This window comes from Hibiscus syriacus, unplaced genomic scaffold (genome assembly GCF_006381635.1).
Source record: "Hibiscus syriacus cultivar Baekdansim isolate YM2019G1 unplaced genomic scaffold, ASM638163v2 tig00004013_pilon, whole genome shotgun sequence".
Taxonomy (NCBI): Eukaryota; Viridiplantae; Streptophyta; class Magnoliopsida; order Malvales; family Malvaceae; genus Hibiscus; species Hibiscus syriacus.
Genome location: NW_024061992.1, coordinates 1,825,479 through 1,843,021, shown reverse-complemented (window position 1 = coordinate 1,843,021; position 17,543 = coordinate 1,825,479). Strand labels below are relative to the sequence as shown.

The following is a 17,543-nucleotide window of genomic DNA, read 5'->3' as shown; positions in this document are numbered from 1 at the left end:
TTGACTAAAACATTATTTCTATTTCTTGTTTGGATAAGATTTATTTTGAGATAATTATAAAGAATAATTGTTGTTCATTTTATCTTGATAGTGTTTTCTATGGTTAGGCACAATTAGTTAATGGTCTTTATATTTTAGATCAAGATAATACCATTTATAACATAAATACAAAAATATCAAAGACATATGACTCAAATCAAACCTATCATTGGCATTGTTGTTTAGTCCATATAAGTTGGAAACGCATATCAAAGCTTCACAAAGATGGATTCTTAGATTAATTTGTTTTCAAACAATTTGATTTATATGAATCCTACTTGTTAGGGAAAATGACTAAGGCTCCTTTTAATAGTAAAGGTGAGAGAGCAAGTGATTTATTGGGATTAATACATAGTGATGTATGTGGGTCAATAAATACATAAGCCAGAGTTGGATTCCAAAACGTCATTACATTCACTAACGATTTCAATTGATATGGGTATATTTACCTTTGGCACCATAAATCTAAATACATTGAAAAGTTTAAGGAATTCAAAAATGAAGTACATAATCAATTAGGCAAGAGTATTAAGGCACTTTGATCAGATCGAGGTGGAGACTACTTCGGCATAGAGGTTGATGAACTCCTGAAAGAGTATAGGATTGTCTCGCAGCTTACACCACCTAGTACACCACAATGTAATGGAGTTTTTAAGAGGATGAATCGAACAATGTTAGACGTGATTCAATCGATGATTAGTCATAGTGATCTTCTGACTTCTTTCAGGGGACATGTACTTGAAATAGCTACTTCACACTAAACCGTGTTCCATCTAAATTGGTTCAAAAGACATCATATGAGATATGGATTGTGAAGCATTCTACTTTATCTTTTATAAAGATTTAGGGTTGTGAAGCTTATGTCAAACATTAGATGTATATAAAGATCAAACCTAAATCTCATAAGTGTATATTTGTTGAATATCCTAAAGAAACTAAAGGATATTATTTCTTCAATCCTAAGGAGTACAAAGAGTTTTTTTGCTCAAACGAGAGTTTTTCTTAAAAGGTAATTTCTCTCAAAAAAATGGAATGGTAGAAATATTGAACTTGGAGAAGTTCAAGAACAACAAATAAATGAACTAGAGGTTGAATATGTTCCACAAGTTATTGAGGAACAATCAACAGATTTAGAAACACAACAACTATGAAGGTCCACAAGAGAACACCTTGTACATGATAGATATGGATTTCTCATTACCACATATGGAGACGTTCTTTTTATTAATCAAGATGTGCTTAGAACTTATAAAGAGGTATTGTCGAGTCCAGACTCTGAAAATGTCTTGAAGCCATGAGATTTGAGATAGATTCCATGTCATTAAACCAAATATGGACTTTGGTTGAACAACCTGAAGGGATCAAACCTTCTCCCCTATTGCTATGTTTAAATCTATCCAAATATTGCCTGCAATAACTATATTTCATTATTATGAAATCTGTAAAATGGACGTCAAAAGAGATTTCCTTAATGGAAAACTTGAAGAGGATGTGTATATGACACAACTAGAAGGTTTTGTTGTTGTAGGAAATGTTTGAAAGGTTTTAAGCTATAAAAGTCCTGGACTAAAGCAAGCTTCTTCAAGATGGAATTCTCATTTCAAGTATGCAATCAAAGAATTTGGTTTTATCATAAATGAAGATGAGCCTTGTGTTTATAAGAAGGCTAGTAGGGGCATTGTTTCTTTCCTAATCTTGTATGTAAATGACATACTCATCATAGGGTTGAAAAGAGCAATTCACTACTAGAAAAACCATTTAATGACGTGCATTGCGTGTCATCTATGGGTGCAGATGATACACAAATTCGCGTCATTGAAGCCACCGACATAAATATCAAATGACGCGCATTTATGACACGCATTTATGACTCGTATTTATGGCGCGCATTGAGCATCACTGAAGCCACCGTCATAAATGAAGATGATACACATTTATTTATCATAAATTTATGAAACGTATGTATGACTTACATTGCGTGTCATTGAAGCACACGTAATTAAAAAATATGACAGACATTTGTGTGTTGTGATTGTATTTCATAAATTATATATATATATATATATATATATATATATATATATATATATATATATTGTAGATTGACAAATAATCAAACTAAATCACATTTAAAGCCTCATAATACTAAATATATATATCATATTATATATAAGCAATCCATTTACATGCAATAAATTCACATTAAGTTATCAAAAATATTGTAATCATAAGTCGATACAAAATATCACGTCATAATAAAGTTCTACTAATATGCCCTCGCCATCTGGGCGTGTACACAAGAAATCATCATCAAGTTCTACTAAAGGGAAGTCTTGTGAAAAATCAAAAGTAGCATGGTATTCCAACATATCATCAGTTTCACAATTTTCTCCACACTTGTACATCTTTTTTGGTGTGAAACCGACAACAAACAAATTCACACCTTCTCTACCTAGCAAAAAGAACACAACTTGGAAGATTCATTGCATACTATTAAATCTGTTAACTAGTTAAGATTCTGCAGAACTTTGTTAAGTTAGAGAACTACTAAGTGCAATATAATTCTCCCAAGTTACAATTCATACCTTCTGCATATCTGATCCAATAGAGTGTGATAATGATCAAACAATAGCCAAATACCATATCCAAGCTTCCAGTGCTTCTGCAACTTGTATTTCAGAACCATATTGTGTCATTGAAGCAGTGATATTCTCACCATCAACTTGATAATTCTCATCCTTGGGAGCAGGAACTCGCTCTCTGTAAAGACGATATTTAGAAAAATTGAAATATGACACATGAACTAGACAGACTAAGTTTGGGGGAGAAATTATGGAACTAACATGATTCCTAAAATTTTATGAAGCATGATGTCTTAGAAGTGGAGTACTTCTTTCACCTTTACCATAATACTCCTCCAAATGTGCAAATTATCATTTGAATCGCTCAACGCCACTATTTGATTGAAAAAGGAAAAAGAATACAGTTATTTGCAATGCTAGAAGCATATGTTATCAACTGGAATTTAGAATTTCCAGACCCCCACCCCCTATATTTTGCTTAAACACTACATAACTTGAAATGAGGATTCGATCTACAAAACCACTCAAAAAGTATTACTTTACTAAGTTGTATCTAAACTGTATAAGGACAATCTTGGACATCATATTAAGAAACAAGAGGATTTTTTTAAAGGATATTAAGCAACAAAAGTTAAGAGCTTGAAAGGTACATGAAGTTGGTCTGATCCCCACTACGGAGGTACTCCTGCAGCATCTGGGGATGATACTCTAATATCTATTAGGCCACAAATTGGTTAAGCTATATGATAAATAGAAACCAGATAATACCAAAGCAACAATTGTGGAGTACCTCTCTATAAATCAGCTCTCTAACATCATCTTTTGCCAATTTCCTTCTCTTAAACTCAAATTCTAATTTCGAAATAGGTTGAGTGGATGGTTCACGATCCACAGTTGCTAAACCATACAAGTATGGATCGGCTAATGCCTGCCAGCGTAGAACAACACCATTAGGAATATCAGAAACTTGTAAGTCAAGATCTAATTGTCAGCTTTATCATTTGTAGTTGATTTAATGCCAATGATGAGAAGAATTATCATATCTTGATGAAATGATGCTGACAAAACATCAAATCAAAATTTGTAGCATTCAAGATCACCCATTCATGGATTTCAATTCTATAGGAATCATATCCTTTATGTTTTCTGAATATAAAAAAATGTTAGCAAGAAACCCCATTTTTCTATAAATTTTAGGGTTATCTATTGTATGCATACCTTGTTCCTTTTTAGTGCTTTTGAAAGAAAAAATTAAATACTAGGAATTCTCAATCTTACTTCTTCAGCTGTGGGATGATCTTTTGGATCAAATGCAAGTAAGCGCTCAAGTAGGCGAAGAGCCCCGGGATCCACATTAGGGAATTTCTGTGAGAAAGGAACCGGTGGCTTTTTACGCATGCTACTAAGGTACCTCCTTGCCTTTTCATTTCTAATCTGCCAGCTAATGATAAATTAAGCAGCGAGTGATCAGTATCTAATCTCTCAATTAGAATCTCAATAACAAAGCTTGAAATCAGCGTCAGGTTGAAGTGAAAATAAATCAAGTGAAATATAAGAAACAAGATAACTAACCCTTGATATAGATTCAGGAGGGAGAGTGCCAAGCATATCGGTCATGAAATCCAATTGGCACACCACATTTTTTTCCAGGAAAAAGTGGTTTTCCTGTAAGTATCTCAGCAAATATGTATCCTATACTCCACATATAAATTGCAGAAGTGTACTACAAAAGGATTAAAGACTCGGAAATTGTAATTATAGTCTAATAAAACATACTTAATATAATTATTATACATCAAAACTCAAATGAAAGTTCAGATGCTGCACTTCTTATGTTCAAAAGATATATAAAAATAAGTGATTAACAAAAAGACACATGTAAATAATGATAGGTGCACCAATAACATTAAAAGTGGCTAAATATTCATGATAACAAAGTATGATATAAAACCATATCTGAATATAGATGGAACTAATGAAAAGCGCATAATATTTTTCTTTACTACCTAGACTTTGCTAATACGATCAATTCCATGAGCTTAATTAGAAGAGATTTGATTTGAGGACACAAAGAATAAACCTATTGATCAAAATGATTAATGACCTTTAACAATTTCCAGGTATTAACTTCCTTTTTCCAAATTGCAGTAACAACAATACACATTCTTAATGCTACAAGATAAGCTTCAATAATTTCCTTTAGAAAATGATGTAAAAAAGAAATATTATATGGTGATTACAGAAATGGCCGACAACCAAGTTACATAATACATCAAACTTAAATTCTACATAAGGAAAACTATTAACTGACAGGTGCAAAGCAATCCAGTATGAACTACTTCAAAGATGAAATATTCAGCTTAAACCATTCCAAGAACTTACTTAAGCGTGCAACTGACAACATCAAATTACACAGTGAAGAATTGGTTATGTGCACAAAGGATGTTAAAAAAAATTCACATCCATCAAAAAGTAAACAAAAATGCCTATTGTGGTTTTACTGCTAAGTAAATGAGCAGTAGTCCAAACAAGTACTACTCTGGATAAATACCAACCACTAATTGTTTCATAGAAAGTATAAAGGCAATACCAGGGGAGTCAAAATATTTTGAGAAATTAAAGCAATATATGTATACACATATAATGACTAGGTTACCGAAACAAAAATATTTCTCCACATAGTTCAGGATCACGATACCAACGGGTTGCGACATAGTCCTAGATGGATTAAATAAGTTAGATTAGATAACACAACCTTTATGGAGGCTTGCCCAATGTAATGAGGGAAGCATTTAAAAGAAAATTAAACCATTTGAGAAATACTAAGGAAGCATAAAAGAGAAAGCTTCAAGATTTAATGAAAGAACAACATACAATCCAAAAACTCGCTGATGGAGCATCATTAAATGACACTCGAGCAAGCCCAAAATCACATATCTTCGACTTATAGTCAGCATTAGCAAGGATGTTCTTTGGTTTTAAATCTCGATGAAATGCATTTGCTGCAGCAATAAGAAGGGAAAAACTCAGTAAATACAACTAAGAGGTGAGGTTAGGGAAGCATTCTAAACAGCACTAACCTTTTCACCTGTGTGGTTGTCAATCACAGAAGCAACAACCCCATAACTTCCTTTCCCAATGATCTCATGAATTTGATAACGGCTTCCCTCTGCATATTCAGTGAAAAAATTTGTTTCAAGTCCGCCCTGAATAGCACCATTGTTTAGGAACACCAAAAGTCCTATTCAGAAAGAATGAACAAGAGAAAAAGGGGGAAGCGTTGTGATGAATGGCCAAACCAATGGATTGCTGCAAAGAGAAAAAGGGAAAAAGAGAAAAATGGGAAGCATGCGGCGTGAACTGATTATCGAGGGGGAAGAAGCGGGAAAAGATGAAAATAATGAGGGAAAATTAAAAGACGACTTTTATAGATAACACACAATTAAAAGTTTACTCCGTGTTTTTGCAAATTTTTTGAATTATGACCATTAAATATGACACACATTATTGTAAGTCATAAATCGTTCAGATTTTAAAAAACATGACATTTTTTATGACACGCATTTTTTGCAAGTCATAAATTAGCGTGTATCATCGTTCATGTGTCATTAAAGGTATATTTTCTTGTAGTGATTTATAATAGTGTTACACATGTACATTTTTATTATACATGAATAAATTGTATGATTAATATTAATATATATATATATATATATGTATGTAATTTTAAATATACATAAAAATGTTGAATTTATATTAAAAGAATATAATTAGATTAATTATATTCCTTTTATTAAATTCGGTATAAAACCCTAAGGGTTAGGGAAACATGTTATAAATAGAATATGATTGTCTAGCAGTCATTTAATATTCTTGAACGGAATTTCTCGAATAGTTTTGAGAAAAGAATTGCTCTCAACTAGGTGAATCGAGTAGAGGTCTAGACGTTTTTGTGGAAGCTTAGGATTCGAACTGTCGTGACTGCACTGTCGAATTGTTGTTTATCCAGGAACACAAGGTAAATCATGCATCCCTTCCTCCCAATTTAAATTTTTCATACAAGGATCAATGGTAAGATGATACGGAAGTGGTGGCGGGTTAATAAATGTTGCTCTTGTTGAAGAATCAAACCTAGAAAGCTCTAGACTCGTTGAAGAACAATGGGGAATGAATAGAGGAAGGTGGAGGTATTAGCTAGAGTTATTTAGGGTTTCTTTTAGGTGTTGGAAACAAGCTAATGAACAATATTAGAACAAAATAAACAAAAGATAAAGAACTTAAAAATAAAATATGATAATCAGGAAATCAAAAGATATCCCTTGTGAAGGTGGATGGCAAAGGTGATGATGGTGAGGATAGATTTGTGGAAAATAGATGGATAATGTCCTATCAAGCCCTCCTAGTCGCAATGAAAAGGAAAACATGATAATATGACTCTAACCACCCTCATAGTCATGATGAAAAGGTAAATTGGAGTGTGAAGATTAATCTCCCTCACAAGAATTTGAAAGAACTCCAGGAGAAGAAGCTTTGAAGGCACAAGACAATCAGCACTTGTAAAAATGAATTATCGTTGTATTATTAATCAAAGAAATCTATTTTTACAAAGTTGAATGAAGCCTCTTTTATATATGGGCTGAGTTCTAAAGGTACCAAACAACTAATGAATAAAATAATAACCAACTAAACATGTCCTAACTCTAATTCCTAATATAATAATAATAACTAAAATTAATGTTTTAACTCAACCTTAATTCCTAATAAAATAATAAATCTAATACTAAAAGAAAATTCATCATCCAATATTAAATTATATTACAAATAATCAATATAAATATTGAAAATTCATAATATTTACAAAATCACATATTAATCTCGTATAGGAATTTCTACATGTGTTGTTTTCACTAAAATGAATGTATCTTCAGTTCTCGATATCGGATTGATGTGATTCAAGAACCGTTGGAAAGATACGAGACAAATAGTTGTATATCCAGAAGACATGTTGACCAAATAAGATCAGGATCTCATTCAAAAAGTAGTCGCAAGTTTACTGCTGTCCTGATCTTGTTTTCCAAGGCTTAGACGAGTGGATCATTTGGAAGAGTTATTACTTCTTCCTTTGATGTGAGCCTTGCGATGCATGTATCATAAGATCATCATATTATTTTTTCACTACGTCATGAGGTGTACCGACGATCCAACACACTGATCATAATTTGAGGAGGATGCAATATATGCTTGAGGAATATTCGAAGACAATACATGACCTTGAGGTTTGGAAGCACAAAAATCACAACTCTATATGTCATAACTAACACAATTGACACTCAAACGTTTATAACTACTTCAAGAACCATTATCAGCTGAAGTGACTCTAGAGAACGTCCGCTCAAACTAATGCCAACATTGGTCATCCATATGCCTGAACTTGTTACATAGTTAGCATTGAACACGTGATCGTCCATGACCTCTAACACAAGATCTATAACCTATATATGATGATTGATAATATCCCCTATGACCAATCACATTACCATTTGACCCCACTGCCCCTTGAATGATATGAGCACTACATGGAGTGTTTCTTCCTGAGCAGCATAGTGATACAGGCACCACACAGCTTAAATCTAAGGAAGATGGGCTAACTCTTCCACCTGGACCAATTACATGAAACTGAGCCTAACTTCTAAAGGACAAGCTTCGGGCTTTAGTCCAAGCATTCATCAGCAAAGGAATCCAATCCTACATAGAGACGGAATAATTCAACGAAGGAAACCCATTTATCCTTCCTCCCACAACCATTTGGATCTCTATAACAAAAGTTGAAGATGATTCAGGGTCAAATTGCAAGATTCAAGAAGAACAACATAGCAGTAGACTTGCGACCGCTTTTTGAATGGAAACCTGATGTTATTTGGTCAACATGTCTTCTACACTTACGATTGAATGTCTCTTAGATTTCCAATGGTTCTTGAATTGCATCAATCCAATATTCGCAACTCAATATATATTCATTTTAGTGAAGACAACTCATGCATAAATGCATATACGGGATTAATACGAGATTTTGTAAATATTACGAATTTTTAATATTTTTATTTATTATTCGTAATATAATTTAATATAGGATGATACATTATATTTTTAATATTAGATTTATTATTTTATTAGGAATTAAGATAGAGTTAAAATAATTATCTTTAGTTTATTGATATTAGGATGTTTTATTTATTATTTTATTACATAGTTATTTTACAACAAGGATTCCTCCTCGCCTATATAAAAGAGGCTCCTCCCACCATTGTAGACACATAATTTCTTTGAATAATAATAAAATGTGTACATTTTTGCAAGAGTCGATTGCCTTGTGCCTTCAAAGCTTTTTTTTCTTTTAGTTCTTTTCATGTTCTTGAAAGAGAGATCTTCACACTTTGATTTGCCTTTTCATTGCGATTAGGAGGGGTGGTTAAAGTTGTATTATCGATTTTACCTTTTTATTGCAACTAGAAGGGTTCGATAGGACATTTATCTATCTATCTTCATCTTCCACAAATCAATTATCCTTTTTTCCTCCATTATTGCCGCCACCTCCATTGGCTGAGTTTAATCTTTCCATTACATATCTCTATTTTATCTTTATCTAATCTTATCTTTATTTCATCCATCTTTTTTATCCTTATTTTTAATTATCTTAATCTTTGTTTCTCTGACTCAATTTCCAGCATCCCTAATCCAAATACCTACATTCATTATCATTGCCCATAACTTCCCATTCTTTCCCTTTCGTTCTTTGATCGAGTCTAGTGGTTTCTAAGTTTAATTCTTCAACGAAGAGCAACGTTCATCATCTACTATCGTATCTCTATCAGAAAGGCTGCTATCTGAGTTTTTGCATCAACTAACATAGTATAAACCTTCTCTAAAGAAAATGAATCACCATTAGCAGTTATAACTACCATGGGCTACTGATCCTTAGGCAACCCTTTCAAGATACTCGCAATGTGTTCTACTATTGGAACGATTCTACCACATGAAGTTAAGGCATCACATACCTTTTTTACCTTAGTAAGGTATACCCTCATACTATCATCCCCTTATTGAGTTACTGCAACTCGTAATTCAGATTCATGACTGTCATGGCTGAATGATTCGTAAAGTATTGGAGAACGATTCACCACATAGCAACCACCATATCAGTACCAATGAATTGTGGAGAATGTTAGCAATGATTTTTGATAAAAATCCATGAGGTGAGAGCACTATCGTGAGCCATAAAATCATCATATGCCTCATTAGTCGCCATATTAACAGCACTGTCAACAACCATCTCTGGTGACGATTATAGAACTTCGATCAATATACGTTCCAATCAATGTCTTTCAAAATTCAAAAGAACTTGTTGTTTCCACATCAAGAAATTTGTTTCATGAAGGACACTAACCCTTTTATCGGTAAACATATTGATATTCTTTGAATCGTGATCGTCTTCACCACTTTGCCCAAGAATATCTGATGTCATCACGAGTAAATATGTAGAGAAGACGTAAACAAGAACCCTCAAGACCTTCTAGCGTTCGATAGGATGTTCAGATTCTAAGTGAACAAAAAAAAGTACACAATGTAAAAGAGGAACGTTTCTTGATATCTGAACAAAAGTATCGACAGTAAATCCTTTTATACAAACACAATAATGGAAGTTAACCTTAACTGACATAAGTTGGCTAACTTAACAACCTTAACCACTCTAACTGATACATGTATAACTAGTATACATCAATAGTTGGCAACTCATGCTATGGCTAAATATGTGTTGTTTATGGCCTTGTGGTATGTTTTTTGGTTCTGTTTTGTTTCTGGGTTATGAAGGGGTCTAGTGTTTTGAGGTTTTGCTAGGGTTTTTTATGGTAAGTTTTTAGGAGATGGAGTTCGTGAGGTGTCATTGATAACTTGCAATTTCAAGGCCATCTCATTTTTTTCTAAGGTGTTGGATTTTGTGTGTTTGTGGTTGGTAGTTGCAATGAAGGTTCGGGGGAGCTATTTCTTAATGCTGGGAGTTATTTATAGGCCATCTCATTTTTAGGAGATGGTTTTGTGTTTCGTTCATGTATTTTTGTTGTTCTTCGAGCTGGTGTGTGTTGTTCGCCTAGGTTGTCAATTATAGTTTTCATTGTTTGTTCTGTGTGTTGGGTCTTGGTTATATGTACTATTTCCCTCCATTTAGGCGTAGGGAGGTTTTTGATGAGGCATATAACCAAGTTATTTTCATTAATATAATATTTTTGTTGATAAGAAAATAAATATTTCTAACTTTAATACCATTTCATTCAAGTCTTTTATTTGATCCCTTCATAACCATTTTTTGTCAATTATCCCGTTTGAGGCTCCATATTTTCATAGATTCTCAAACTTACCATAGACTTTTCACATCGGTTCTATCTTTAATGGCAGATTTGTTGCTGGTTTTAAAGGTTTGTTGTTTATTTGACATCACCTACAACAACCCAACTTCTTCGATTGTACCAATGCCTTTACATCTCCTTGAAACCCCAAATTTCAGCCTCTCTCTACTTGAATGTCCAAGTTTGAGGAGATACCCTCGATTTGAGGCTCTAGTACGTCCCATTATCTTATTTAAAATTTGGTTAGAGTGGGCAGCATATTGGTTACCACGATTTTCAAGAGTACAAGTCTCATGCATAAGTATTTCGTGGTTGTTATGCTGCAGAACCCCGTGATTATTATCTACTGGACTTTAAAAATCTAAATACTTTATTAGAATTAGAAATAACAAACACATCATACTTGATCTTTGAAAATCAATGAAATTAAAATTCAAAACAATGCATAGTATCTTAGTTTTTTAAAGATAACTATGGCACTAGCATTCATGGAACATGTAACAAATGCATTCATGCATGAATCTAATATTTGAAACTTCACAAATCGGGTAAGATTCAGACTTTTCGTAGGAATATTATTTTGTTATTACATGTTTCAACAATAGTAAAAAAGAATTTGCTTATAAATTGTTAGGAAATAATACTGCTGCAAAACAATAACGATTAGTATTAACTAACAAATAATACTGAAACAATGAAGGAAGTAAGATGCTTTAGTATGTCGTGTAAAAGTCGCTTCCTTAGAAGTAATTTCATTAGATTAGTGTAATCTCGTAATGGTCGTTGCCCCAAGGTTAATATAGTCTTCTAGACCTCGTACATTCAAAGTGAGGAAGTGGAACCAGCTTGTGTTGCACTCTTCAATAAAAAATTTTAGAAATTAATAATGAAACTAGCAATTTTTTTCTATTCCAATTAAGGAGAGAGAATTCCCTTTTATAGGAGTGGTGGAGGGGTAAAGTTGTCAAATAACAACTACCTACTCCAACTACTTTCTAAAAATGGGTAACATACTCCCTAAAATATCTCTCCACTTATTTGCATTACCAATAATAGGTCATTAAAAAAATGTCCCAATCTACTAAGATATATGCCTCAATAATTATATTTGTATTTGTATTTGAATGAATATTTAAATTTCTTTTTGAATGAGAGTGGTGGATTTCCACATTTTATTTGAAATGAATTTAAAGAAATATGCATACATTAATTAAATTAAAAGGAATTATACAATCATTATTTGAATAAATAATATGTTATTTAATTATTAATTTTCCATATTAATTAAATGAGTGTGATGGATTTCCACGTTTGATTTGAAATGAGTTTATTGTTTCCACTTCAAGGTGAGATGAATTCCTACTCCCACTCGGTATAGATTTTCGGCTTTACCAAAATTTTCTTATATTGTACAAGTTTTTACCTTTCTCTCATCATTTTCAAGTACGACTTTTCGATATCCCAATAATAATTAAGGTATGTACGAAGCCCATTTGTTCCAAACATTAATGTACGCATGCTTCTCAACCCAATTCTCATTTTGCTTACCCTATCAAATTTATCGAGGTTGTCATGATTAGAATCTACGAAATAGGTTGGGTGAAGTCGAACTATTTCAACACTATCCAAAAATTGAAACTCAACAAAAGTAAAATGGAACAACAGTGTACTAGCACATCAATATTGACAACCATCCCAAATATATTGCAGCACACACACAATGATTTCTTCATCTACGTTCGACATCTAAATACACTATATAAATTAATTATAACTATATATAATAAAATTTAATTCAACTTAACTAAATAATATAAGATGAAGAAGTTGCTTTAAAATTCAATCCATCAAATTATATATACCTCAGTTTTTCTTTTAATGTTGATCTTCAATCTAAATTCTTTAATATTATTATGCAACAATCTTTTTCTTTTTATTTTAGGCTTCCATCTATATATCAATTAGAAAATATTCTTTAATTTTTATCAAAATAAATAAATTCTAATTAATATTTTAAATCAAAATAGAAATATTACCTTCTGGTAGGATGAAAGTAAACCACAGTTCGACTAATCGGTGTTAAAAAATGGAAGTTTGTGTCAAGTTCATGATTGTAGTAACATTAGACATGCATTGATTTTAATTTTATTAATATTATTTGTGAATAATGACACCTAGTACATCTCAGGGTACAAGAACACCAATATCATCGATCCACAACCACATTGACGAGTATTCTCAAATTTTTCCAGAAATAGAAGATATTGTGTATAAACTAGATTATCATATTTAGCCGGTAATGAAACTCCCCTAATCAACTGCAAATCAACTGCAATATATATGTTCGAGTTGCATATAAAAATTTATTGTTTGATACTATTTTGATCGAGTTGAAATTCATTCTCTAAGCACGATAGCCTCAAACGCCACTCTTTTTGTAATACCCCAATTTCTAGGCTAGTAGTTTTGGGTTTACCCAAGACTCTTATGGACCCTGTGAATTTCATAATTTAAGTCGTTGGGGTTAATTAGGTTGAAATTGTTCCCTAGTTATATAAAGGAGATTTTTTAATAGTAGGAAAATGATGAAGGATTAAATGTGCAATTTTACCCTTTTTAAAAGATGAAGGCTTTTTAATCTATTTCATCTCCTTATTCTATTCATTTTCTTTCTTCCTTCTCATTTTTACTGTCCTTCGCAAGTTCCATAGCTCAAAGGTAAGTTTTTGGGCATTTTTAATGCTTCAATTTCGTTCATAATTCCACCAACAACATCATTTTAATGAATAAAAGTCTTGGGCTCTTTCTAGCTAAAGAAAAAGTGGGGGTTTTCATCAAAATCATAGAGTAAAAGTGATGAGTGTTCAGAATCTGTAATATTTTCTCGTTAATTCTTCGATCTTATGGAATTATTGCTGCTGAATTGGTTGTGTTATGCTTGTTTTCATGCATGATCTTACTTTCCATACTTAGTGGTAAAATGGGAGCATTATGCATTTTTTTATTATTTGGTCATGGATGGAGACATTGGCACAACTCTGGGCATGACACAGTCTAACGTTGCAGTTTCTAGAAGGTCTAGTCGGTGGCAACTTCTAGAAGATCTAGTCAGCGTGCCTTCTGGAAGATGGACTACGGGCATAGTTGCATTAGGAAACTTATTTAAAGTTTGAATTTAGAAAAAAAACATTTATCTTTAGGATTATTTTAATTTCTTTGTTTATCTCTAGATTTTTAGAGGATATAAATACCCTCTTGGGGTAAGCCTAAAGACAACTCAGATTACAATCTTCTTTTTCCTTTCTAGTTTTATAAAAAATCTCTTTTATTTTGTTTTTCAAGTTTTCGGTTTTTCCTTTATTTTTAAGCTTTGTTCTTAAATATGTTAAGTATGACTTTTGTCATGCTTAGCTAATTTTCTTATAAGTCGAGAGCTGAAGTGAAGACTCAATTCCAACGGGAGAATTGAAAAAGGTCCTTAATAACTTCAGAATATCTCTCTCAATCTCTGCGCTTATTTTTCAAAATCAAAACAGTTTTCAAAATCAAAGATTGACTTTGGTTAAAAGATTGTGACGATTAAATGTGTGGGAGGAAGGATCGGCTTATTGAAAGCAACTTCGACTTCCTGGAAACACACTTGGTGAGATAGCCTTGCCAAGAGGGAATTGAGATTGGAATTAGTGGTTATTGAAGCAATAATACGAGTCAGTCATCACGAACTTAAACGGTAATTGATCTACGATAATTGATGTTGATCAGATCAGTTCCTGAAGCCGGGATCAAAGATTACCTTGGGTATTCGGTATACAAAATGGAGTCACGAGGATTTCCCTTGTAGACAAAGTAACCGACGTGAATCCCGAATGAAAAATCTAATTCTATGATCTGAAGGATATTGAGTCAAAGCGAGGCTTGAGGCTGTTTTTACCACATTCATTTTCAACGTTGCATTCCTTAATTTCTTATTTTTACTTTAAACTGCCTTTTATCATTTAATATCTTTTTACCAAAACTCCCCCTATTTACTGTTTCACGCCTGGTTTAAACAATTTAGACAGAAATTTAGAATTTGCTAAGTCCCTGTGGAATCAACCTTTACTTCTCTTTACTATATATTTTATTAATTTATTAAATGAGAAGAAGAAATTTATTTTGACATCAAAATGACAGTTGTCAAATTGGCGCCGTTGCCGGGGACTTCGCCAAAGTTAGTAATTTTTGTTTACTTTTGATTTATGACCAGGACTAATCCGGGCGCATTAGTGGAGTACAACATGGAAATCGAAGCCAGAGCTAGGAGACTTCATGTACAAACGCTTCGAAAAAGAAGGGGACAACAATTAGATCCAAAATCGAATTCAGAATCAAATTCAGGTGAATCCGTTAATACAGAACCAATTCTGATAGCCGATCCTACTATCAGAGAGTTAGTCGCGACACCCACTGAACAAGAGCCTTTGTGAATTGATTTCCCCAAGACAAAACTCCATACTAGTTAAAAATTGGCCCTATTCATCTCCTCCCTACCTTCTACGGATTACCCAACGAGAATTCACATAAACATGTCACGGAATTTCACATGGTCTGCTCCAGCATGAGACCACAGGGAATAACCGAGGACTAAATCAAACTTAGAGATTTTTCTTTTTCCTTAGCCGATTCGGCTAAGGAGTGATTATTTTACCTACCTCCAAATTCTATTACTACATAGGCTTAAATGACTCGTCTTTTTCTTGACAGGTTTTTCCCTACGGCGAAAGTAAGTGAACTACGAAGGAGAATACTGGGAATCAAGAAACTTGATGGAGAGTCACTCTATGACTACTGGAGAGGTTTAAAAAGTTATGTTTTAGTTATCCATAACATGGGTTAACTAAAAAAAGTCTCATTCAATACTTTTATAAAGGATTAACTCCCTGGAAATGAAGATGGTCGATGCTGCCAGCGGAGTTGGTGAACATGACTTCTACTGAGGCTAGGGAATTAATTTCCACAATGGCCGTAAATTCCCAACAGTTCCACCCAACTAATGAACCTCCTCGAAGGGTTCACGAGATAAATTCATCTTCTTTAGAAAATAAGATAGATAAATTAACTGAAGTAGTCAACTCTCTTGTTGTAGGAAAGACATGACCAAACAGATTATGTGGAATAACTGCATTACTTGATCATCCAACACACGGTTGTCCACTGATCCAAGATGACACATCAGCTCAAGTCAATGCAGTTGGGAACTTTCCAGGACCTCCTCAAAGAGCTTATAATCCCTATGGTAATACTTATAACCAAGGATGGAGGGATCATCTGAATTTCAGTTATGCTCTAAACTCAAGGCTGAATCAAGGTTATCAATAGAGACCACCTCCACCAACATAACAGCTGCAGAAAACATCATTAGTGTCAATTGTCGAGAGGTTAGCATTTTCCCAGGAAAAATTCCAAATTCGTACTGAAGCCCACTTCCAAGAGATAAACAAACAGATGAGCCAACTAGCTCAAATCGTAGGACGCTTGGAATCACAAGGTAAACTTCCATCTCAAACCGAGGTAAATCCAAGGGAAAATATCAATGTCGTAACTCTTTGGAGTGGCATAGTAGTAGCGCCAACTGTTCCAAAATATGAAGCAATCCAAAAAGGGAATAAGACTGTTGATTCAAGATCCCAGAAGAAGAGTAACAAAGAACAAACAGATCTAATGCCATCTCTCTATGACGTGCCACCAAGGTTAGTAAAAAGGGATAAACAAACTGAGGAAAAGGAAATACTATACGTATTTTGGAAGGTGGAAATCAACATACCTCTTCTTGATGTTATCCGAAAGGTTCCAAGATATGTCTGGTTTCTGAAGGATCTTTATACGACAAAGAGTAAGGTTTATGGGGTCAAGAAGGTGAATTTGGGAGAACATGTCTCATCCATATTTCAACGAAAGTTACCACCGAAACTAAAAGACCAAGGTATGTTCGCAGTACCCTATAAAATTGGTAAAGTGGAGATAAAACGAGCCATGTGTGACCTTGGCGACTCTATTAATGTAATGTCTCTCTCTGTTTACAATATGATTACTAACGAGCCTTTGAAGGATACAAAAATATCAATTCAGCTTGCCGACAAATCAATGATCTATTCAGAAGGACTCTTAGAGAATGTACTAGTAGAGCTAAACGACTTAATATATCCCGATGATTTTTATATAATTGACATGGAGAATGATTGCACAAGCACATCCTCTGATATCCTATTAGGGTGTCATTTTCTAAGTACTGTACACAAGAAGATTGAAGTAAGAAGCGGGATTTTAACAATTGAATTTGACGGTGAGGTCGTTAAGTTTGACGTATATAAGGCAATGAGATATCCTAACAAAGTGGAGAGTATAAATTCTGTTGATATAATTGATCCTTTGGCTGATGAATTTTTAAGGACTAATTTTTCCTTTGATCTATGCAGGGAGCTAGAAGATCATGATGAGAACATATATTCTGATTATGTCAAATTAAATTTGACTTCCTCTA

General features: G+C 33.3%; 1 protein-coding gene across 2 annotated transcripts; it reads right to left on the bottom strand.

Annotated features, from left to right (window-relative positions):
• Window positions 1–2,945: 2,945 nt before the first annotated feature.
• On the bottom strand, window positions 2,946–4,324 carry LOC120186297 (mitogen-activated protein kinase 9-like). Of its 2 annotated transcripts, none has more exons than XM_039190286.1 (5): window positions 4,194–4,324; window positions 3,900–4,055; window positions 3,412–3,549; window positions 3,262–3,336; window positions 2,946–2,996 (listed from the first exon to the last, which is right to left on the bottom strand). In XM_039190286.1, exons 1-5 carry the CDS (start codon window positions 4,236–4,238, stop codon window positions 2,973–2,975), a joined length of 438 nt encoding a protein of 145 aa, XP_039046217.1. In that variant the 5' UTR covers window positions 4,239–4,324; the 3' UTR covers window positions 2,946–2,972. The 2 variants fall into 2 exon arrangements, with proteins under 2 accessions (XP_039046217.1, XP_039046210.1); XM_039190279.1 differs by having other exon boundaries at window positions 2,959–3,001; window positions 3,267–3,336.
• Window positions 4,325–17,543: the final 13,219 nt, after the last annotated feature.